The 26,043-nt window shown below is 41.6% G+C and overlaps 1 protein-coding gene across 1 annotated transcript; it reads left to right on the top strand.

The window, feature by feature from the left end:
* The first annotated feature begins 1,101 nt into the window (after positions 1-1,101).
* On the top strand, positions 1,102-8,265 carry LOC119294857 (serine/threonine-protein kinase STE20-like). The gene is made up of 7 exons (XM_037573135.1): positions 1,102-2,532; positions 4,009-5,302; positions 5,496-5,775; positions 6,474-6,581; positions 6,700-6,978; positions 7,378-7,521; positions 7,629-8,265. Exons 1-7 carry the CDS (start codon positions 1,506-1,508, stop codon positions 7,815-7,817), a joined length of 3,321 nt encoding a protein of 1,106 aa, XP_037429032.1. The 5' UTR covers positions 1,102-1,505; the 3' UTR covers positions 7,818-8,265.
* The last annotated feature ends 17,778 nt before the right edge of the window (positions 8,266-26,043 follow it).

The following is a 26,043-nucleotide window of genomic DNA, read 5'->3' as shown; positions in this document are numbered from 1 at the left end:
CAACTTTTTTTCCCCAAGGAGGATTTATTTTTTCTTTCTATAGAGCTTTCATGTGGAACCCTAACACATCAGACACAAATCCCTCAAATGCAGAAAAGAAAAAAAAACCTTTTTTTTTGCGGGGGCCCCGTAGAACTTTACGCGGAGTCATAACGCATCAGATGCAAATTATCTGGACGCGGAAAAAAAATGTCCATTCATGGAAGGGCTTGCATTTCTACACAACCTTTTTCATGTGTTTTCTTCCCATGGAGAACTTTGCATGGGATCTCAATGAAGGCGCACATTCTTCCTCACTCATAGACGGAAAAAAAGCCGCACATTTTGTAAGCTAGTATATGCTACTTCCTCCGTCCGGGTGTATAAGTCATTCGCGCAGTTCTAGGTCATTGATTTGAGGAATTAAATATGTGTTATATGTCATGAAAAGTATATCACTAGATTTCCACGCGGATGTAGTTTCTAAATATATATTTTTTGTCACATATAATACATATTTAGATAGTTAAATTATCGACCTAGAACTACGCGAATGACTTATACACCGGGACGGAGGTAGTACTACTAGTCCAGAGTCCACTTTACAGCGAGATACCTGGGAGGGATCCCTTTTGCCTAGGGCAATCCATCCATCCATCCCCGCGAGACCAATGAAAGCGCCGAGCGCCGAACGGAGCGCAGGAGGGACCGATTTTGAACGGCCGCCCAATCGCAAATTGCAACGTACACACACACGGGCGCCATCTCCCCAGAAATCCCTCCTGGATTCGATTCCCCATCCCGGATCGATCCCCTCGCCGGGCCGCAGCACCGGACCAGGCTGCTCGGTCCCAACACCACGGTCCCTCTTCTCAGTTAACGACGTGCGGCGATGCCTTGGCACTTCCTCAGACACCAGAAGCTCAGCCAGCTGCTCCACGGTGCTGTTGGCAATGCTGAAACCATTTCTTTTTCTTTTCGCTTCTCGCCACACCACCACCACCACTGCGAATATGCTGTCCCCAGCCACGCCGGCCGCCCCCTGATCCCCAATGCCCCCGCGCCGCCGCCCGCGCCGCCCCGCCCTCGATCTGCCCCGCGCCGCCCCGGCGCTGACCGCTCCGCCCCCGCCTCCCGCTCCCTAGTCCACCCCTCTCTTCCTCCTCCGCCCCGCCCTGCCCTGCCCTGCCGCTCCTCCCCGCTCGCGGAGGACGGGGTTGTGGGCTGAGGGGACGGCTAGGGTTTTCCTCGATTCGAGCGCCGCCGGGCTCCCGCGGATTCGTGCTCGCTCCGCGGAGCGCCGCCTGCTGTTTCGCTTTGCCCTAGGGGTTGGCTCCGGGGCTCGATTCGCGGGGCTTTCGGCGGCGCGGCGGCGCATTCTGTGGCCTCGCAAGCCCCCGAGGGCTTCAAGCTTCGATTCGGCCGATTTGGCCGGGTCCGGGCTCTGCAAAGCGCGGCCTTTTAAGCTTGACGGCGCCTCCTGCCAAGCATTCTGCCAGGTCTCGCTGCTGATATTGGAGGGAAACATGGCGGAGAACATCGATCTGGTGCTGGAGTTCCTCAAGAAGAACCGGTTCGCCAAGGCCGAGGCCGCGCTCCGCGGGGAGCTCAGCGCCACCACCAACGGGCAGAGGCGCGCGGCCGAGCCCTCGCCCAAGGAGGAGGACGAGCGGGACGGCTCCGAGGCGGGCTCCGCCGCGGGGCCGAGAGGCGCCGCTTCTTCCGTGAGAAGCGCAGACTCGTCGAGGGAGTTCATTGTCAAGGAGATTGACGTCGGAGGCCTGGCGAATGGATCTGATGGGAAGAAGGGGCTCGGGATTGGCCTGCCTCTGGAGAACAGCAACACAGGGGATCTGTATCCGTGGAACTTCAGCATTGCCAACAGCACTGTGGAGCAGCTGGCTGAGCTTCTGGTGTCTGAGGAAGTGCCAAGGCATCGCCGCACGTCGTTAACTGAGAAGAGGGACCGTGGTGTTGGGACCGAGCAGCCTGGTCCGGTGCTGGAGCAGAAGGTGTCGTTTGGAAGAGGGAAGGGGAAAGTTGACACCGCAGGGAGAAGTGAAGTCAGTGAACCAGGCCATTCGAGTGACAAGAATCTGGTCCCAGAAAAGGAGGAGCCCTTGAATGGCTATGCAGTCAAGACGGTGCTTCCGTTTCCTACAGAAATCCCGTCGTCTAGTTATCATAGTACGCACCAGGATGGAAATGAGAGGAAAGATACGAAGAAGAGCGTCAATGCCGATGGTTCGGGAAAAGCAGCAAAGAGGCAGCCTGATGAGGGGAGCAGGCAGTATTACCCAGGGAAGTCCCAGAGTAATGTGGATCACGTTGCTGACCGTTGCTTCGACCTGCAGCTTATGGGAAATAGCCAACGCGAAGAGTTTCCAAAGTTGCCTCCTGTGCGTCTCAAGTCCGAGGATAAGCTTGTTAATATGAACTGGGAGGAGAAGATCGATCATCATGGATCTGGATCCAACGACCCTAGTACTGACCATGTCTTTATGATTGGCTCTTATCTTAATGTTCCCATTGGGCAGGACATTACATCATCAGGTATGTTATTTACAATTTGATAGTGACATGGCAACATGATCATCTTTTAATTACAACAGTAGCTGCAAATTGATTCTACCTTACTCTTGAGCCGCACAGCAGATTGCTCCGTGTACATATTTACAAAACCTACCATATTTTTTTCTACAGAACTGCGACCGTGTAGCTCATACCTACCACAGGAAACTGCAACTTTTAGATAATTCAGTACATTTGGCCCTTCTTTGTGTGAACAACTGAACGTTACAAAGATTTGTAGAAATTGTGAACATTACAGCATCACACTTAGGAAGATGACTACACAGGCACTAGTTCAAGATATTTATTCCATTTTTCTTTGTGTTGAACATGAGCATATGACAATAGAAATTGTGAAGTCTCTTATGACTTGAATGGTTTTGTTTAGAGTTTTAATGAACTTGTAACAATTGTCCACTTTGCTTCTTGGGTAGTAATTGTTCTAGAGTCATTGCCATTGCCCCCTTCTGTGAACTCTGCAGCTTTATTTTATGTTGGTTTGTGCCAAACTTGTTTGTTTATCCTTCTAATTGTCTATTGAGACAATAACAGCTCTCCTTGACCTAGAAGTTGTCCAGACCAAATCACCACAATTGTCATCTTGGTTCTGTGGGACGGCAAGCTTGAGAATAAGCTAACATAAACATGATTTGTATTGTTTATGCCTTTGTCAGAGTTCTTATGTGGAGAGTTTTTCGTGACAAAATAAAAATCACATTTTCTGACAAAACTCTGCTTTTGTTGGAAGTTTCTAGACAGACATATTAGCTTGTATCCTTGCTATGCTACATACTACATACACACAGTTACATGCATCTTTGTCTGATCCTTCAGTAATCATGCATAGTTGGACGGCATTATCACATGAGCCAAATGAGAGACCTTTTTTACATTTCAAGGACACTTGCCTTTAAAGCATATGATCTTTTATATATTTTGGCAGCACTCTCATATGCCATACTTTTATAATTGTGTTCTGTTCCTTCTTTTTCCCAAAGGAATATTTAGTGGTCATTTCCCATTTGTTTGTTGATCTTATGTGAGATTTTTAAAATTCAAAACTCAAGTCTTCTGGAAACTTTGATCTTTGATAGTATCAGTAGGCAAATTGAATCTTCGATGGTAAGTCTTTTTCTTTGCATTTGAAGGGCACTTGTCTTTTAGAGCATATGCTCTTGTAAAGGGATATGTACCGCTCATTTCACATTTTCCTGTAGATCTTATGCGAGCTAAAAGAGAACCTAGGACTCAACCTGCGTGAAAATTTCATGTTTGATAGTATGGATATTCAAATTTGCAACAGTGAAATGTTTCTTGCTCTAGGATGAAAATACTGAAACTATATAGGAGTGTTTTCCCATGCTTCAGAGCTGCTATAGTGTCTACTGTATGTTCACTCATCTGAGTTTGGCTAATCTTTTGGCATTTAACACTTGACCTACATGTTAACACATTCAGGTGGAAGACGCACGGTTGGCAGTAGTTGGTTATCCGTCAGCCAAGGCATTGCAGAGGATACTCCTGACATGGTTTTTGACACACTTGGTGATGATTTGCTTGAGTATCCAAATGAGTATTGGGACTCTGATGAGTATGACGATGACGACGATGTTGGCTACACCCGACAACCAATTGAGGATGAAACTTGGTTTCTTGCACATGAGATTGACTATCCTAGTGACAATGAGAAGCCAACTGGTCACACAAGTGGTGCTGATCGACATGATCGTCCTACAAAGGATGATGATGATGACCAATCATTTGTTGAAGAGGATTCTTACATATCTGGTGAGCAGTATTTTCATGGGAAAAACATCGCACCGGTAGGTACTTCGGAGCGGCCAATAGGACATGGGATTCCTGATAATGATATGATAGCCCAGTATGATGGTCAACTTTTGGATTCAGAAGAACTAAATTTGATGCATTCTGAACCAGTATGGCAGGGTTTTGTGTCACAGAATAGTGAACTAGGCATGTTAGGAAATGGGAAATTCCTTAATGATTCTGCACGACCTCATCCTGATGACCCTTTTGTTGAGGATGATCAGCACGGTTCAGTCAGGTCAATTGGTGTTGGTATAAGTAGTGATGCTGCTGACATTGGCAGTGAGGTGCGTGAAAGTCTGATTGGAGGAAGCAGTGAAGGGGACATAGAATACTTCAATGAAAGTAATCTGAGTGTTAGTGGAAAGAGACACTCTCAGCAAGAAACGGAAAAGAAAAAGGTTAATGCGAATGGAGCCAAACAGGACCAAATAAATTATGATATCCAAAAGGGCAATATGCCACCAGGAGCAGCTTATGGTGATGGTGGATTTTCTTTTCCACCGCCACTGCATTCTGGAAAAAATACCGAATCAGATGTTAAGTCTTCATGGTCAAAGAAGGATGATTATTCAATCAATGATCCTGATGACTGCCAAAATGGCACAGTATCAGATGATACACTTGCCACATGGAAGAAAAGGAACAGTGTTTCTTCCCTAAGGAGCTCTCGAGATGAAATGACTTCTGATGTTGTTAGATCAAGAAACTCAAGCGCATCGTCTGCTCTGAACAATACTTATGATGAAGTGGAGGAAACAATGAATGCTCGTCATCAGAAACTAGATGATGCACAAGAAGAGGAGACCGGTACCACGTTAGATGACGAGGAAGCAGCAGCATTGCAAGAACAAGTAAGGCAGATAAAGGCCCAGGAGGAAGAATTTGAAACTTTCAATCTGAAGATTGTGCATAGGAAAAATAGGTACCTTTTTTAGTCCTTGATTCCTTGATCGCTCTTTTTCATTCCTGATTTGTTTTAAGCTTAAAAGGAAATGGACAGACCTACTTCTCTATTTGTGCTTGGTGTTTACATTTAGAATGGAACAAAATGTATTTGTTTCTGTGTAAAGATGCTTGTTTACTCTGACTTTTATCTTCTGTAAACGTTAAAACAGAACTGGTTTCGAAGAAGACAAAAATTTCCATGTTGTTCTCAATTCTGTTATTGCTGGTCGTTACCATGTCACGGAGTATTTGGGATCAGCAGCGTTCAGCAAAGCTATCCAGGCACATGATTTACACACAGGAATGGACGTGTGTGTTAAAATCATTAAGAACAACAAAGATTTTTTTGACCAGAGCCTTGATGAGATCAAGCTTCTGAAATATGTGAACAAGCATGACCCTGCTGACAAGTACCACCTTTTGCGCCTATATGATTACTTCTACTATCGGGTAAGTATGAGTTTTTTTAAATCTTTTCCCGATCCTTTCTTGGTCTTATTTAGTTCCCATGGAGCATATGCTTTTTTCAAGTTTAGGGTTGAGATATATGTTCCCAGTGATTTTACTGAAGCATTTTCCTTCATTTTTTTAATGGAAGCTGCATATATGAACAGTGCATTATGGTAAATTCGAGATCTTGATTATATGCTTTTAATGTTAGTTTTGTTGATACATCATTTCATTTGTTTGTCAGTTTTCCTCCTTTTCTTTATAAACATTTCCTCTCTAGTTATCTTGGCATTGATTTCTCGTGTATACTAACTTTTATAGTTCCTACACATTAAGGCAGGGTTGGAGATCCTCGTGCTATTTGATCCATTAGAATTGCCATATTTGTTTGTTTTTGCAATTATTGACATTTGCCAAATGATCTAATTCCTTCCCCTCAGTCCACTGCATCTTGTAATGAAATTTGCTATGTTTGGTGTTGCACTTGTTTCAAACACAATTGGAGGATTATTTGTTCATACTATGAAGCTCTAGGAGTTTAGTTTATTTTGTAAATAAAAATTCTTTGAGATTCTTTGTCAAGTCGATTCATTAGAACGTTTGGGTTCTATCTTTAGTCATTGTCAAATTTAGATTAGGGTGTCCTGTGACGAAGTCAGCTCTGTTCTCTAGTACTTAGTTGAAGTATTTGTTTGCAGGAACATTTGTTGATAGTTTGTGAACTTCTGAAGGCAAATTTGTATGAATTTCAAAAGTTTAACAGAGAATCAGGAGGCGAGGTTTACTTTACGATGCCAAGATTACAGGTATCTTTTAGATTTATCGCCTATTAATGCTGATTCAGTGTTCTCGTTAAGCAATTGGACATGAATCAACTTTTCATGCTGGTAATTGATCAATTTCTTTGATGGATCCGTTTTGCAGTCAATAGCCATTCAGTGTTTGGAGTCGCTACAGTTTCTGCATGGACTTGGTCTTATTCATTGTGATCTGAAGCCAGAGAATATATTGGTAAAGAGCTATAGTAGATGTGAAATTAAGGTCATTGACCTTGGCAGTAGCTGTTTTGAGACTGATCATCTATGCTCATACGTTCAATCGCGATCTTACCGTGCACCTGAGGTTATACTGGGCCTACCTTATGACAAAAAGATAGATATATGGTCACTTGGATGTATTCTAGCGGAACTTTGCACTGGGAATGTAAGTGCTATCGCATGCTGATGATTACTGTTCTTAACAGTTATATTTATTGTCATTCTTTCATTGTTTGTTTCTGTAACAATCTTTTAGCGACATATAATAGAAAGAGCCTGTAATGCAAACCCACAGTTTATAATCACATAAAAGGAGAACTTTTCTTTCAGCGCATATTTCTTTAATGTCTTTACCATAGATCTATGCTTCAGGTTCATTAACAGTACTAGTATGGAATTGAGGCAATTAGAAACTATATACCTCATTAACAGAAGCTATTTTATTTTTCTTTCGCCCGTCTCTATGTTCTGTGCTTAGTTGTCAACAGTAAAATATATATTTGGTGTTCCTTCTTACACATGCAGAATATGTTAGCTAATCTTTCTATTGGTATATGCTCTTCAGGTTCTTTTTCAAAACGATTCTCCTGCGACATTACTTGCACGTGTGATGGGCATCATTGGTTCCATAGAGCAAGCTATGCTTGCACAGGGGCGTGATACTTATAAATACTTCACAAAGAACCACATGTTGTATGAAAGAAATCAGGTTTGAACTCTTGAGCCATGTTTCCTTTTCATTCAGGCACGCCTGATTCCGATTCTTCCTTGAAATAGTATTGTTTCTAATATAAGTTGCAATTGATTGTGCTTCAGGAAAGTAGCAGGCTAGAATACTTGATTCCGAAGAAGACATCATTGCGGCACCGCTTGCCCATGGCTGACCAAGGTTTCATCGAGTTTGTTTCATACCTTCTCGAGGTGAATCCGAAGAAGCGCCCAAGCGCCTTGGAAGCATTGAAACACCCGTGGCTTTCTTTTCCTTACGAGCCAATATCGTCATGACACGGTTGCTGCTGTTGGATCATCATGTTTGCACCATATCTGAGTGCCTTAAACATCTGTCTTGGCACCTAAGCAAGCACCATGAAGTTTTGATGGATGAAGATGATGAAATCAGTTCTAGCACGAGCCACCCCATGGAAACAAACGTTCAGGTTTAAGCGCGATCCTGATTCAAACCGATCACGATGTGGCGCCTGCCTCTGGGATGGTCTTTTGCTCCCTGTACTAGAAATTGTCTGTGTTGTGTAATATAACTCTGGGTTTTGTCTATTGTCTGGCTCCAGTATAACAGGCCATTTGGTTAGAGGTACATTTTGAAACCCATTTTTCTTGTAGGAATAGGGCTGTCATGTTGTACATGGTGTGATTATTATCGTCCAACCTTGTGGTGCCATGCTGTGCACGTCTATTCTTATGGTTCTAAGTTATAACCCAAGGTTCTTCTGTACATCTCGCGCCCGGTGCTTCTTCCGCAGAGAAGCATGATGCCAGGTTTTACATTGCTATTTTTTGTCTTAGGATTGGGTCGAAATTCATCTTTACTGTTCCCGCGCTACCTTCTTTTTAACATGCTGGGGATTCGCAGAAAATCGAGCCGCAAAACTTGTGTGAAGTTCTTATTTGATCTTTTTGAAAAAGTTGAGTTTTGATTGTTTACTTCCCCCGTAGTTGTTTTTCAATCTTAGCTGAACCATTCAGTTTCCATCATCTGCAGCATGTATATGGAGGCGTGATTTGTACCGGCATTGATACGTAGGCACGTGATTTGCATTGACTTTGATATCGGGGCACGTGAATAGTTTGGGCTTGTTTCGAACTCAGTAGAACAGACACGAGGTACAGTTCTGAAGCTCCATAGTTCTGCTTGATTAGACGGAGAATATAAAAGATTGCGTCTGAACTTCTCGAAGGTAAACACTAGGGCTACGTTTGGGAGCTCAGTTTTTTCTGGAGTTTCGGAGGCATACCGTGTTTTTTATGGACATGGCAACTTCAAATATTTTTCATGGCAAGTTTAGTGATGCGAGAATGACAACTTTCTTTTCGGATGGCAAGTTTGAGTTTTTTTTATTAGTTTTTTCTTTCGGATGGCAAGTTTATAGTTATAAAAAACGTCAGGGCCGAAGTGATTCGTGCCACGCACATATCACTTATCATTTGGGTTTAAGAAACCACAATTTAAAATAATATAATGTGTTTGATATCAACAAACACCGTAATTTCATAAATCGTTGGGTTTTAGTATTTTTAAAAGAGGACCCAACCTCATTTTGCTATTTTTTCTAAACGAAACTGAAAAAAGTGCGGTCTGATAGAAACAGAAGTATTCATCGTTTTATATGTGCGCGTGGTTGTGTGCAGTGTGCAGCATCCCAAGTCACAACATTCGTTTTTCCCCAAACATCTCACGAAATAAAAAACCGTTTTGGACGTTGACATCCTGAACAGTTTTCTCGTTCTGTCTTGGAAAGGTTCAGTTTTGGGACGTGACATCCCGAACAGTTTTTTGGCTTGTTCAAACTTACACACATGTTGCGAACCAACCTATGGTTGAATGGTTAGAGGGACATTGGTATCCTCAGTCCATCAGAGTTCAAGTTCTGGTGCTCGCATTATTCCTGAATTTATTTAAGTATTTTCGGCGATGCATTTTCAGTGGGAGGAGATGTTCCCGTCAACGACGAAGCGCCTATAATGATTTCGTAAATCTCAAGATGATATGCCGGCTCAGTCTTGAGTGTATGTGCGTATATATGAGTGCTTGCGTCTGTACTATGTTCCAAAAAAAAAACTTACACGCATGTTAATCTGATGCTGCAATGTAGTTTTGGAATCCCATGCGATAGCTGTATGACAGTATTGTTTTGAACTTCTGATGCTCCAAAGTTGTTTTTAAGGTGAAGATTAGGAAGAGAAGTGACTATTCTCGAGTGAATGAAAACAAGGTTTCACAAGGGGATCATCAGAAGCAATCAAGCAATTAATAGAAACAAGGGTTAACAAGCAAATACAAAAACAAGTAACTCTCACACTATGTAGACTCCCATCGGAAATTACACTCTGATGGTTGTACAAGTATTTTTTCTGATGCTCCAAAATAGTTTTGAAGGTCAGTGCCTCCTGATTCGACAGAAAAGTGATGATTCCCGAATGAAAATGATGCTCGACAAGGAGGTCATCACGAGTAATCAAGCAATGAATAGCAACAAAGAAAGACCAACATCAACTACTACAACAACATAAACAACAAAATCTGTCCATACTAAACAAGTAGCAGCAGCAATGTCGGTAAGATCATTGCGTTAAAATCAAGGGAATAAGAAAATACCAAGGGAATAAACTTAATGTGCAAACCTCAAATGCAGGAAAAGTAAGTGGCCTATATTCTACCTTGGTAAATTAATTCGTTGCTGATGCTATCAGACTTTTGTATTATTTTCATGAACATTCTGAACCGGGGCATGATAGATTTTAATGACAACCCAAACATCGTAGCAATACATTAAACATCTTGATGATTTAAGCATGCTACATATCAGCATGTACATCCCAGAAAAGATTAAGTAGTGTATATCTAATTACTAAACCACTATACTTCAATGGAGGAAACAATAAAAATAAGATAAATTACTTCAAACCAAGTAAAAGAACTTAGTAAGAGCAAAAGTTTCATTTGATATACCTTTGTGAAGAAAAAACAACATTATACCAGGATATATTAGGCAACAAGGCGCATAAAAGTTCAAGGTCAATATATAATACAAGCAAAAGAGGGCCAATTTTGCACTTTGTAACAATATAAACATCGTATTGCTGGATCTGGCAATAAACCAACAAAAATAAAATAAAAACCACGAAATTTAATAAATCAAGATCATTGCGCTTCAAAGGATCAAAAGGAGCACGTGAAACCGGAAAACTGGATAGCTAAACAACACTCATGATAAGCTCACTTTTCTGATAAACTTGGCCTAACATGTGCGAACCTTAAACTTCTCCTTAAATCAATATGGATTGATGCATATACTCTATGCCAAGAATCTTGACAAAGCATCCCAACCAAGCAAAGGTAGGCACAAGCATTACCACAATAATAAGCACAACACATAATGGATTCACACATAGATATGCTATTCAGTAATCGGACTACTATAGTAGCACAATAACCCACCAACCAGGAGCTATTTTAGAGGGATAACATCCAACAGAAAGCATTTTATCTCAGAAGATCCTGCCAATCCAACAACTGGTCATTGCAAATCCAGTACAATTCATCTCCATTGTTAGCTGCACAAAAAAGAACAAATCCAAGACTTGTCTTAGAGGGTTTATTGAGATGTCAGTGTGGAGGGGAAGTAAATGATAAAATTATAGTTAGTGGCCAGAAGCGAAACACATCAATACTTCCCAAGGGCTCTCTTGTCGACTGGAACAAGAGGGGGCATGCCCTCGCACTCCTTAGAATAGATATAGCCTCTCTTTGGTGGAATGAGGAGCGGTTGGTCATCCGGATTAGCAGGACTAGACATGTAGTTGTTGTTCAATTCTTTAAAGAAACCATAAGCAAAGTTAGATGGTTCTATAGATGACCTAGAAGATAGGAAGTCAGACGTCATGACAACCTTGGTGCGTAAATTCAGGCAGCACAGGTGCACATGCCCACTAATACCGCCATGCAGCTTGAAGGAGAGGACGTTGTCGTCGTCCTCCTGCGTGCTCGGAATAGGAAATATAGGTGCTACCTGTGACAACCCCCTCTTCTTGAAACCTGGCAAATCCCACGGACTTGCAATACGGAACCCATAACCACCATCTTCTGTGCACCACTGTTAAGTGGCCACATCTAGAACCCACAAGGACATCACAAAGTCCTCGGATGCCCCAGGGCCACCACATCCCTTGCATTCACAACCTTTGCCAATGCAAGCCAGCTTGATGGAGTTATATGTCGTTCAATAGCTTATGGCCTGACTTCGACTAAGAATGGTGTTAAATCAATCATTACGTTGGCAATGGAACATAGTGGAACTGGACCTCATAGTTGTCGAATAGGACGGTGCAGGGCCGGCCATAGGATGGACAAAGAGGGATACCACTCTGTGCCCCAAAGGAGGAAGGGCCCAAATATTAAAGATGGTAACCACTATACTATTATCGATTAAGTTCAAAATATTATTGCATATGTGCAAAATGAATCTTAAATTTGCACAAGCAAATCTACATCCCATCAAAGTAATAACTAGCCTCTCTCTCTGATAGACATCCTGCAGGTTGTACTGGCATCTAATAAACTTAGTTTCTACATTTAATCCATACAAAACCTTTTATTTTAGAGACTTGTAAGAGCACTTGTATATAGCAGATGAAACGAAACGTCCAAATGAGCATACCAAATAAACAAATTGTATCGGCATAATTGAATCAGTGATATGTTTATGTTATCAATGACATTTTAGTACCATGCATATGTTGAACTTATTATTGAATCTAACTCGCAACACATTTGCAATCAGTACAATTTATATTCAAGGTTCTACAAATATGCACACTTAATAATACGCTAGAAACCACTATTAAGATATTAGTTGGATTTATTCCTTAGAAGCCTCTAACATGATATTTAATGAAGCTAAACTATAGATGAACATATGCACTTACATACCATATAATTTGTAAAAATTGTTACAAAAATAATTCAAAGATAGTTTATATTACTTCACTTAATTTGAATTTATCATAAACAAAGTGATCAACGATATACATTGCAACCGATAACAGAGAAGATTGGTTAACTATACCAACTAAATCATCTGTTTAACTATACCAACTAAATAATATAATGTATACTCCTTAGTACTGCAGTATGATTAAAAAATAAGTATAAACGTTTGGTATAAAGTACTATTTATTTGATTTTCCCTAGTGTCCCAAATTTCTTTGAAATGTCCCTCAGGCCTCGTTTGTTTCACGTGGTTCGGAGGGGTTTTCAGGGGATTAACCCCGCGAGGCCCAAAATCCTCGCAAAACCCCGTCGGCCCATTTGGTACGCGAGGTTACATGGGCCGAACCCACACGATTCCCGTTCGATCCACTTCTGCCCACACGGTTGAGAACCCTCGAGCCCCCCCTCGTGGATTTGGCCGCCCGACTCGTCAAGACGCCGCCGCCCGACTCCTCACCGAGGACGCCGCCGCCCGACTCCTCCCCGAGGACACCGCCGCCGACTCCTCCCCAAGACGTCGCTGCTGCCCGACGCCTCGACGTCGGTGATCTCCTCCGGCATACTGGACTTCTCCCCTGCGATAAGTCCTCGCCTCGCCTCCCCTTGCCTTGTCGTATATGGTTTTCAACCCGCTGCTGCTGCCTCGTCTCTCCCCGGCGATGCCGTCTCCGAGGTACTTGATCCCCGCCTCATCCAAACTGCCCGCCATCAAGTTCGCCAAGTTCATCCCCCTCCTTGTGACCACTGTTGATCCAGCGGTTGATCAATTTCATGGTCTGATGTGGATGTTGGGAATCGTTGGATGGATTTAATTCTAAGATAAAATGTTGGGAATCCACTGATGGCCGGCTGTACTTCAGTGTGTAGTCGTGGTTGGTTGTACGAGGATGTTTCTCTGGTGCTGCTTGATCTGTTAATGGAATAATATCTGCTACTCTGAATTTGTGACATCATATTAAGCATAGTTATATTTGATCTTTTATGTGTGTTGTGCTTGATGAATTTGGTCTGATGGTGACAACTAAGTGAGCTGAACATTTGGTCTAGGATCGGACTCGGCGTAATCTGAACAAGTGTTTTTTGTCCCGAGTTTCATTAGCTTCCTGCATTTTCGGCTTGTGGAATTTCAATCTGAATGCTTGTTCCACTCATAATTTTGGTTGGTATTTAGGTTCAGTGGGGTTATAGTCAATACTCATGCTACTGAACAATTTGCCTAGGATGTTACTTAGAATTTTGGCATGGTACTGTGGTGATTTGTAGGTTGGCTTTTTTACTTCTCCGTGACTTGTAGCTACGACTTATCTAGAATAGTAGAACTGGATAAGAATCAAAATGAGCATGCTAGACATGAGTTGTGATTTGCCACAGTGAAGTGTTTACACTACTAGTTCTATATGGTAGTTTTAATAGACATGCATATTGAGTGTATTTGTATTGCCTCTCTGTTCGTAGTGATCTACTTCGCTTATATTGCCTCTAAATGCTGGAATTGTAAATGTTTGCTAGCAGCGGTAAATACTAATGTATTGATTTTTTACAGCCAAGTGTCGTCATATATATTTGAATAGAAAATAGGCCTTCCGACAATTGTAAACTCTTTTTCTTTACTTGTTTTCAAAATACAAAATAGGCCTCCTGACAGTTGTTTCAGTGAGAAGTGTGTTACTCTTACTCGAAGTGACTTACTCAAAGCACCTTGTTACTATGCTGACTAATGCATCATGCTGATGCTCATTTCAGTCATCAGTTAACTTCCTACACACTAAACAATAGATATTATTGTAGAATTTATCACATACATAATTCTTTTATGCAAGAATAGACATTGAATTGTGTGTATTTGGGCCATGATATATACAATAAGAAATCCCATGTATTTTTCTGGGGCTTAATGTGAGCTGTGCAGTTTACAACTTGTAGATGTGTGCGTTGATGATGTTGCTATTTTTTGGCTTTTTTTAATGTGGACTCAAGATCAATGTTTTCGTGCAGAGTTTAGCAACAACGCTTATTTCAGTTCTTGCCATGATCCAGTTTGTGCTACTTTTGTTTTGGTTGGATCTGTTATGCAAGCTTGCATTTTTGTATAAATCGCTGCATATGACGGCTGTAAACTTGCTGAGATATTTCTGACAAGTACCCTGCTTAAGTTAACTGACGAAAGTGTCGATATCTTCAACTCCTGACCTTCTGTCTGCTTGCTTAATGGCCTCCTAGACTGATGCGTCGTTTGTTGTGACAGATGTGGCTGTTTAAAGTATTTTAGTTGTTGACTCTGCTTATCTCTACTAGTAAAGATTTCATTTTTAATTGTTATGCACATCTTATATCAGTATGCAAACCCTTCCTACCAAACAACAACTTTATATGAAGTGGATTGTGTTTGGAGGGGTTTGCAGGGTTTCAAAGGGATTGAGGGGATTGGGTGGAAGAGGTGGATTCATCAAATCCTCTGAAATCCTCTCGCCTCAAAACCCCCCAATCCCTTGTTGTCAAACGAGGCCTTAGGAATGAAATACTATGGCGTTACAAGACAAGACTCCCTGTGCAAGCTCGACCCAAAAGGCTCTTCCTTGAAATGAGAATGTGACATGAGCCCATAGGTGCTCTGGCTTACCGGGCGGAAAGATTGGCTTTGTAGACAGTAACATTACCGTCAGCGTCAGTCTTCTTCTTGAAGATCCATTTATTTTCTATGGCTTGCCTATCATCGTCAAGTCCACCAAAGTCCACACTTTGCTCTCATACATGGATCCCATCTCAGATTTCATGGCCTCAAGCCATTTCGCAAAATCTGGGCTCATCATCGCTTCCTCATAGTTCGTAGGTTCACCATGGTCTAGTAACATGACTTCCAGAATAGGATTACCGTACCACTCTGGTGCGGATCTCACTCTGGTAGACCTACGAGGTTTGGTAGTAACTTGATCTGAAGTTTCATGATCATCGTCATTAACTTCCTCACTAATTGGTGTAGGTATCACTGGAACTGATTTCTGTGATGAACTACTTTCCAATAAGGGAGAAGGTACAATTACCTCATCTAGTTCTACTTTCCTCCCACTCACTTCTTTCGAGAGAAACTCCTTCTCTAGAAAGGATCCATTTTTAGCAACAAAGATCTTGCCTTCGGATCTATGATAGAAGGTGTACCCAATAGTTTCCTTTGGGTATCCTATGAAGACACACTTCTTTGATTTGGGTTCGAGCTTATCAGGTTGAAGCTTTTTCACATAAGCATCGCAGCCCTAAAATTTAAGAAACGACAAATTTGGTTTCTTGCCAAACCACAGTTCATAAGGCGTCGTCTCAACGGATTTTGATGGTGCCCTATTTAAAGTGAATGCAATCGTCTCTAAAGCATAACCCCAAAATGATAGCGGTAAATCAGTAAGAGACATCATAGATTGCATCATATCCAATAAAGTACAGTTACGACATTCGGACACACCATTTCGCTGTGGTGTTCCAGGTGACGTAAGTTGTGAAACTATTCCACATTGTTTCAAATGAAGACCAAACTCGTAACTCAAATATTCACCTCCACGATCAGATCGTAGAAACTTTATTTTCTTGTTACAATGATTTTCCTCTTCACTCTGAAATTCTTTGAACTTTTAAAATGTTTCAGACTTATGCTTCATTAAGTAGATATAACCATATTTGCTCAAATCATCTGTGAAGGTAAGAAAATAACGATACCCGCCATGAGCCTCAACACTCATTGGACCGCATACATCTGTATGTATTATTTCCAATAAGTCAGTTGCTCGTTCCATTTTTTCGGAGAACGGAGTTTTAGTCATCTTGCCCATGAGACACGGTTCGCAAGCACCAAGTGATTCATAATCAAGTGATTCCAAAAGTCCATCAGCATGGAGTTTCTTCATGCGCTTTACACCGATATGACCCAAGTGACAGTGCCACAAATAAGTTGCACTATCATTATCAAGTTTGCATCTTTTGGCTTCAATATTATGAACATGTGTATCATCACGATCGAGATTCAACAAAAATAGACCACTCAGCAAGGGTGCATGACCATAAAAGATATTACTCATATAAATAGAATAATCATTATTCTCTAATTTAAATGAATAACCGTCTCGCATAAAAAAGATCCAGATATAATGTTCATGCTCAACGCTGACACCAAATAACAATTATTCAGGTCTAAAACTAATCCCGAAGGTAGAAGTAGAGGTAGCGTGCCAACGGCGATCACATCGACCTTGGAACCATTTTCCACGCGCATCGTCACCTCATCCTTAGCCAATCTTTGTTTAATCCGTAGCCCCTGTTTCGAGTTGCAAATATGAGCAACAGAACCAGTATCAAATACCCAGGCGCTACCACGAGCATTAGTAAGGTACACATCAATAACATGTATATCAAATATACCTTTCACTTTGCCATCCTTCTTATCTGCCAAATACTTGGGACAGTTCCGCTTCCAGTGACCAGTCCCTTTTCAGTAGAAGCACTCAGTTTTAGGCTTAGCTCCAGACTTGGGTTTCTTCTCCTGAGCAGCAACTTTCTTGCCGTTCTTCTTGAAGTTCCCCTTCTTCCCTTTGCCCTTTTTGTTGAAATTAGTGGTCTTGTTGACCATCAACACTTGATGCTCCTTCTTGATTTCTACCTCCACAGCCTTTAGCATCGCGAAGAGCTCGGGAATAGTCTTGTTCATCCCTTGCATATTATAGTTCATCACGAAGCCTTTATAGCTTGGTGGCAGTGATTGAAGAACTTTGTCAATCACACTATCATCAGGAAGATTAACTCCCAACTGAGTCAAGTGGCTATGGTACCCAGACATTCTGAGTATGTGTTCACTGATAGAACTATTCTCCTCCATTTTGCAGCTGTAGAACTTGTTGGAGACTTCATATCTCTCAACTCGGCCATTTGCTTGAAATATTAACTTCAACTCTTGGAACATCTCATATGCTCCATGACGTTCAAAACGTTTTTGAAGTCTCGATTCTAAGAATAGAGCATGGCACACTAAACTATCAAGTAGTCATCAACACGCGTCTGCCAGGCATTCACAATGTCTGCAGTTGCTGGCGCGGGTGGTACACCTAATGGTGCTTCTAGGACGTAATTCTTCTATGCAAAATGAGGATAATCCTCAAGTTACGGACCCAGTCCGTGTAGTTGCTGCCATCATCTTTCAACTTAGCTTTCTCTAGGAACGCATTAAAATTCAAAGGAACGGTAGCACGGGCCATTGATCTACAATAACGTAGACATGCAAAATAACTAACAGGACTAAGTTCATGATAAATTAAAGTTAAATTAATCATATTACTTAAGAACTCCCACTTAGATAGACATCCCTCTAGTCATCTAAATGATCACGTGATCCAAATCAACTAAACCATGTCCGATCATCATGTGAGATGGAGTAGCTTTCAATAGTGAACATCACTATGTTGATCATATCTACTATATGATTCACGTTTGACCTTTTGGTCTTAGTGTTCCGAGGTCATATATGCATATGCTAGGCTCGTCAAGTTTAACCCGAGTATTCTGCATGTGCAAAACTGGCTTGCACCTGTTGTATGTGAATGTAGAGCTTATCACACCCGATCATCACGTGGTGTCTCGGCAAGACGAACTGTAGCAACGGTGCATACTCAGGGAGAACACTTATACCTTGAAATTTTAGTAAGGGATCATCTTATAATGCTACCGCCGTACTAAGCAAAATAAGATGCATAAAAGATAAACATCACATGCAATCAAAATATGTGACATGATATGGCCATCATCATCTTGTGCTCATGATATCCATCACCGAAGCATCGTCATGATCTCCATCATCATCGGCGTGGCACCTTGATCTCCATCGTAGCATCATTGTCGTCTCGCCAACTATTATTACTACGACTATCGCTACCGTTTAGTGATAAAGTAAAACAATTACATGGCGATTGCATTGCATACAATAAAGCGACAACCATATGGCTCCTGCCAGTTGCCAATAACTTTGTGACAAAACATGATCATCTCATACAACAATTTATATCACATCATGCCTTGACGATATAACATCACAGCAAGCCCTACAAAAACAAGTTAGACGTCCTCTACTTTGTTGTTGCAAGTTTTACGTGGCTGCTAAGGGCTTCTAGCAAGAACCGTTCTTACCTACGCATCAAAACCACAACGATTTTTTTGTCAAGTGTGCTGTTTTAACCTTCAAAAAGGACCGGCCATAGTCAAAGTCAATTCAACTAAAGTTGGAGAAACAGACACCGCCAGCCACCTATGTGCAAAAGCATGTTGGTAGAACGTGAACGCGGTCATGTAATGTCGGTCCTGGCCGCTTCATCCAACAATACTGCTGAATCAAAGTAAGACGTTGGTGGTAAGCAGTATGACTATTATTGCCCACAACTCTTTGTGTCCTACTCGTGCATATAACGGCTATGCATAGACCTGGCTCGGATGCCACTATTGGGGAACATAGTAATTTCAAAAAAATTCCAAAGATGACGCAAGATCTATCTAGGTGATGCATAGCAACAAGAGGGGAGAGTGTGTCCACATACCCTCGGACCGAAAGTGGAAGCGTTTCAATAACGCGGTTGATGTAGTCGAACTTCTTCGCGATCCAACCGATCAAGTACCGAACGTACGACACCTCCACGTTCAGCACGTTCAGCTTGATGACGTCCCTCGTGCTCTTGATTCAGTTGAGGACAAGGGTGAGTTCCGTCAGCATGACAGCGTGGCAACGGTGATGATGATGCTACCGGCGCAGGGCTTCGCCTAAGCAATACGATGGTATGATCGAGGTGTGTAACTATGGAGGGGGGCACCACACACAGTTAAGAGAAACTTGTGTGTCCTAGGGTGCCCCCCTGCCCCCATATATAAAGTAGCAAGGGGGAGGCCGGCCGTCCCCTAGGGAGCGCCCAAGATGTGGAGTCCTACTAGGACTTCCTAGTCTTAGTAGGATTCCACTTCAAGGAAGAAGGGGGAAGGAAAGGAGAGGAAGAGGGAGTAGGAAAGGGGGGGCGGGGCGCCGCCCCCCTTCCCTTGTCCTATTTGGACTCAAAGGCGGGCATGCAGCCAGCCCTCCTGTGGCCCTCCTCTCTCTCCACTAAGGCTCATGGTGGCCTATTAGTTCCCATGGGGGTTCTGGTAACCCCTCCGGCACTCCGGTTTTACCCGAAACTTCCCGGAACTCTTCTGGTGTCTGAATAACATGGTCCAATATACCAATCTTTATGTCTTCACCATTTCGATACTCCTCGTCACGTCCGTGATCTCATCCGGGACTCCAAACAAACTTCGGTCATCAAAAACACATAACTCATAATGCATATCATCATCGAACATTAAGCGTGCGGATCCTATGGATTCGAGAACTATGTAGACATGACCGAGACACATCTCCGGTCAATAACCAATAGCGGAACCTAGATACTCATATTGACTCCTACATATTCTACAAAGATCTTTATCGGTCAAACCGCATAACAACATACATTGTTCCCTTTGTCATCGGTATGTTACTTGCCCGAGATTCAATCGTCGGTATCATCATACCTAGTTCAGTCTCATTACTGGCAAGTCTCTTTACTTGTTCCGTAATACTTCATCCCACAACTAACTCATTATTCTTGCAAGGCTTATAGTGATGAGCAATACCGAGAGGGCCCAGAGTTACCTCTACGAAACACAGAGTGACAAATCCTAATCTCGATCTATGCCAACCCAACAAACACCTTCGAAGACACCTATAGAGCATCTTTATAATCACCCATTTACGTTGTGACATTTTATAGCACACAAGGTGTTCCTCCGGTATTCGGGAGTTGCATAATCTCATAGTCTGAGGAACATGTATAAGTCATGAAGAAAGCAGTAGCAATGAAACTGTAACGATCATAATGCTAAGCTAACGGATGGGTCATGTCCATCACATCATTCTCCTAATGACGTGATCCCATTCATCAAATGATAACACATGTCTATGGTTAGGAAATATAACCGTCTTTGATTAACAAGCTAGTCAAGTAGAGGCATACTAGGGACAATATGTTTTGTCTATGTATTCACACATGTACTAAGTTTCCGGTTAACACAATTCTAGCATTAATAATAAACATTTATCATGAAATAAGGAAATAAATAATAACTTTATTATTGCCTCTAGGGCATATTTCCTTCACATACCATAAAAATAAAAGATTTCCCTAGCTTCCCGTATTAGGTAGTCAAATTAATTGATGGGAACAAGAGTGGCTAACTTTTTAGCTTTAGCATTCTTTATAATGGGTAACTCATAGAACAATCTTTGTAAGGTAGGATGAGTACGAATAAACTTATTTTCAAGTTTCAGAACTAGTGCCGAAATAGCTTCTGCATAAGATTTTTTTCTTCTGAGTATAGGAGCATCATCAAGAGTTAAATTTCCGACACAATTGAAAAATTCTTGGATATGTTCTTTTCCCATAATATTCCTGCTACCTCTTGAGCACTGCGTTGGTTTTCCCTTGAAGAGGAAAGGGTGATGCAGCAAAGTAGCGTAAGCATTTCCTTCAGTTTTTGAGAACCAAGGTATCAATCCAGTAGGAGGCTCCTCAGAAGTCCCTCGTACCTACACAAACAAACAAGAACCTCGCAACCAATGCGATAAAGGGGGTGTCAATCCCTTTATGGTAACTTGCAAAAGTGAGATCTGATAGAGATAATAAGATAAGATAAATATTTTTGGTATTTTTATGATATAGATTGAAAAGTAAAGAATGCAAAATAAAGTAGATTGGAAACTTATATGATAAAAGATAGACCCGGAGGCCTAGGTTTCACTAGTGGCTTCTCTCAAGATAGCATAAGTATTACGATGGGTGAACAAATTACTGTCGATCAATTGATAGAAAAGTGCATAGTTATGAGATTATCTAGGCATGATCATGTATATAGGCATCACGTCCGCAACAAGTAGATTAAAACCATTCTGCATCTACTACTATTACTCCACACATCGACAGCTATCCAACATGCATCTAGAGTATTAAGTTCATAAGAACAGAGTAATGCATTGGGCAAGATGACATGATGTAGAGGGATAAACTCAAACAATATGATATAAACCCCATATATTTATCCTCGATGGCAACAATACAATATGTGCCTTGTTGCCCCTACTGTCACTGGGAAAGGACACCGCAAGATTGAACCCAAAGCTAAGCACTTCTCCCATTGCAAGAAGATCAATCTGGTAGGCCAAACCAAACTAATTATTCGAAGAGACTTGCAAAGATAACCAATCATACCAAAAAAGAATTCAGAGGAGATTCAAATATTTCTAATAGATAAACTTGATCATAAACCCACAATACATCGGATCTCGACAAACACACCGCAAAAAAGACAGGAGGGCGCGCCCACCCCCTCTTGGAGCCTTCCTCCTATATATACCTACGTACTCCGAAAACATCCAGGGAGCCAACAAAACACAATTTCCACCGCCGTAACCTTCTGTATCCACGAGATCCCATCTTGGAGCCTTCGTCGGCGCTCTGCCGGAGGGGGAATCAACCACGGAGGGCTTCTACATCAACACCATAGCCCCTCCGCTGAGTTGTGAGTAGTTTACCACAGACCTTTGGGTCCATAGTTATTAGCTAGATGGCTTCTTCTCTCTTTTTGGATATCAATACAATGTTCTCCCTCTCTCTTGTGGAGATCTATTCGATGTAAACTCTTTTGGTGGTGTGTTTGTCGAGATCCGATGAATTGTGGGTTTATGATCAAGTTTATCTATGAATAATATTTGAATCTTCTCTGAATTCTTTTATGTATGATTAAGTTATCTTTGCAAGTCTCTTCGAATTATCAGTTTGGTTTGGCCTACTAGATTGATCTTTCTTGCCATGGGAGAAGTGCTTAGCTTTGGGTTCAATCTTGCGGTGTCCTTTCCCAGTGACAGCAAGGGCAGCAAGGCACGTATTGTATTGTTGCCATCGAGGATAAAAAGATGGGTTTTATATCATATTGCTTGAGTTTATCCCTCTACATCATGTCATCTTTCTTAATGCGTTACTCTGTTCTTATGAACTTAATACTCTAGATGCACGCAGGAGTCGGTCGATGTGTGGAGTAATAGTAGTACATGCAGGCAGGAGTCGGTCTACTTGTCACGGATGTGATGCCTATATACATGATCATGCCTAGATAATCTCATAATTATTTGCTTTTCTATCAATTGCTCGACAGTAATTTGTTCACCCACTGTAATACTTATGCTATCTTGAGAGAAGCTACTAGTGAAACCTATGGCCCCCGGGTCTATCTTTTATCATATAAACTTTCAATCTACTTTTATTTGCATCTTTACTTTTTGCATCTATATTATAAAATACCAAAAATATATTTATCTTATCATACTATCTCTATCAGATCTCACTTTCGGAAGTGGCCGTGAAGGGATTGACAACCCCTTTATTGTGTTGGTTGCGAGTTCTTTGTTTGTTTGTGTAGGTGCGTGGGACTTTTGAGGAGCCTCCTACTGGATTGATACCTTGGTTCTCAAAAACCAAGGGAAATACTTACGCTACTTTGCTGCATCACCCTTTCCTCTTCAAGGAAAACCAATGCAAGCTCAAGACATAGCAATCTCCAAGAAGATCGAGGAGAACTTTGTATTGAGAATCAAAGAGGGGGAAGAAGCCATCTAGCTAATAACTAATGGACCCGAAGGTCTGTGGTAAACTACTCACAACTCATCGGAGAGGCCTTGGATATGATGTAGAGGCCCTCCATGGTCGATTCCCCCTCCGATGGAGCACCGACGAAGGCTCCAAGATGGGATCTCGCGGATACAGAAGGTTGCGGCGGTGGAAATAGGGTTCCGTGGTGCTCCTGGATGTTCTCGGGGTACATGAATATATATAGGAGCAAGAAGTAGGATAGTGGAGCCACGAGGGGCCCACGAGGGTGGGGGGCACGCCCACCCCCCTAGGGCGCGCTGAGCACCCTCGTGACCGCCTCATTTACTTCTTAACATCCACTCCAAGTCTCCTGGTTTGCATTTGTTCCAAAAAGATCGCTCCTGAAGGTTTCATCCGTTTGGACTCCGTTTGATATTCCTTTTCTTCGAAACACTGAAATAGGCAAAAAAAATAGCAATTCGGGCTGGGCCTCCGGTTAGTAGGTTAGTCCCAAAAATGATATAAAAGTTTAAAGTAAAGCCCATAAACATCCAAAACAGGTAATATAATAGCATGGAACAATAAAAAATTATAGATACGTTGGAGATGTATCAAGCATCCCCAAGCTTAATTCGTGCTCGTCCTCGAGTAGGTAAGTGATAAAAACAGACTTTTTGATGTGGAATGCTACCTAGCATATTTCTCAATGTAATTTTCTTTATTGTGGCATGAATGTTCAGATCCAAATGATTCAAGATAAAAGTTCATATTGACATAAGAGTAATAATACTTCAAGCATACTAACAAAGTAATCATGTCTTCTCAAAATTACATGGCCAAAGAAAGTTATCCCTACAAAATCATATAATCTGGTTATGCTCTATCTTCATCACACAAAATATTTAAATCATGCACAACCCCGATTTTAGCCAAGAAATTGTTTCATACTTTAGTATTTTTGAACTTTTCCAATCTTCACGCAATACGTGAGCATGAGCCATGGACATAGCACTTTATGTGGAATAGAATGGTGGTTGTGGAGAAGATAAAAAAGGAGAAGATAGTCTCACATCAACTAGGCGTATCAACGGGCTATGGAGATGCCCATTAATAGATATCAATGTGAGTGAGTAGGGATTGCCATGCAAAGGATGCGCTAGAGCTATAAGTGTATGAAAGCTCAAAAAGAAACTAAGTGGGTGTGCATCCAACTTGCTTGCTCACGAAGACCTAGGGCATTTTGAGGAAGCCCATCATTGGAATATACAAGGCAAGTTCTATAATGAAAAATTCCCAGTAGTATATGAAAGTGACAACATAGGAGACTCTTTATCATGAAGATCATGGTGCTACTTTGAAGCACACGTGCGGTAAAAGGATAGTAACATTGTCCCTTCTCTCTTTTTCTCTCATTTTTTATTTGGCCTTTCTCCTTTTTTTATTTGGTCTTTCTTTTTTTAAGTCCAGAGTCTCATCCCGACTCGTGGGGGAATCATAGTCTCCATCATCCTTTCCTCACTTGGGACAATGCTCTAATAATGAAGATCATCACACTTTTATTTACTTACAACTCAAGAATTACAACTCGATACTTAGAACAAAATATGACTCTATATGAATGCCTCCGGCGGTGTACCGGGATCTGCAATGAATCAAGAGTGACATGTATGAATGAATTATCAAGGTGGCTTTGCCACAAATACAATGTCAACTACATGATCATGCAAAAACAATATGACAATGATGGAGCGTGTGATAATAAACGGAACGGTGGAAAGTTTCATGGCAATATATCTCAGAATGGCTATGGAAATGCCATAATAGGTAGGTATGGTGGCTATTTTGAGGAAGGTATATGGTGGGTGTATGGTACCAGCGAAAGTTGCGCGGCACAAGAGAGGCTAGCAATGGTGGAAGGGTGAGAGTGCGTATAATCCATGGACTCAACATTAGTCATAAAGAACTCATATACTTATTGCAAAAATCTACAAGTAATCAAAACAAAGTACTACACACATGCTCCTAGGGGAAGGGTTGGTAGGAGTTAACCATCGCGCGATCCCGACCTCCACACATAAGGAAGACAATCAATAAATAAATCATGCTCCAACTTCATCACATAACGGTTCACCATACGTGCATGCTACGGGAATCACAAACCTTAACACAAGTATTCCTTAAATTCATAATTACCCAACTAGCATGACTCTAATATTACCATCCACATATCTCAAAACAATTGTCAAGCATCAAACTGATCATAGCATCCAATTCACTTTCTATGATAGTTTTTATTATACCCAACTTGGATGCCCATCATATAGGACCAACTTTATAAACATAGCAAATACCATGCTGTTCTAAAAGACTCTCAAAATAATATAAGTGAAGCACAAGAGACCAATAATTTCTACAAAATTAAGCCACCGCCATTCTCTAAAAATATATAAGTGAAGTACTAGAGCAAAATAGTCTAACTCAAAAGATATAAGTGAAGCACATAGAGTATTCTAATAAATTCTGAATCATGTGTGTCTCTACCAAAAGGTGTGTACAGCAAGGATGATTGCGGTAAACTAAAAAGCAAAGACTCATATCATACAAGACGCTCCAAGAAAAACACATATCATGTGGCGAATAAAAATATAGCTCCAAGTAAAGTTACCGATAGACGAAGACGAAAGAGGGGATGCCTTCTGGGGCATCCCCAAGCTTAGGCTTTTGGTTGTCCTTGAATTATCTTGGGGTGCAATGGGCATCCCCAAGATTAGGCTCTTGCCACTCCTTATTCCATAGTCCATCAAATCTTTACCAAAACTTGAAAACT

The sequence above is a fragment of the Triticum dicoccoides genome, chromosome 4B (genome assembly GCF_002162155.2).
Source record: "Triticum dicoccoides isolate Atlit2015 ecotype Zavitan chromosome 4B, WEW_v2.0, whole genome shotgun sequence".
NCBI classification, from domain to species: Eukaryota; Viridiplantae; Streptophyta; class Magnoliopsida; order Poales; family Poaceae; genus Triticum; species Triticum dicoccoides.
The sequence above is the reverse complement of the archived record's forward strand: the minus strand, read 5'-3'. Positions and strand labels throughout refer to the sequence as shown.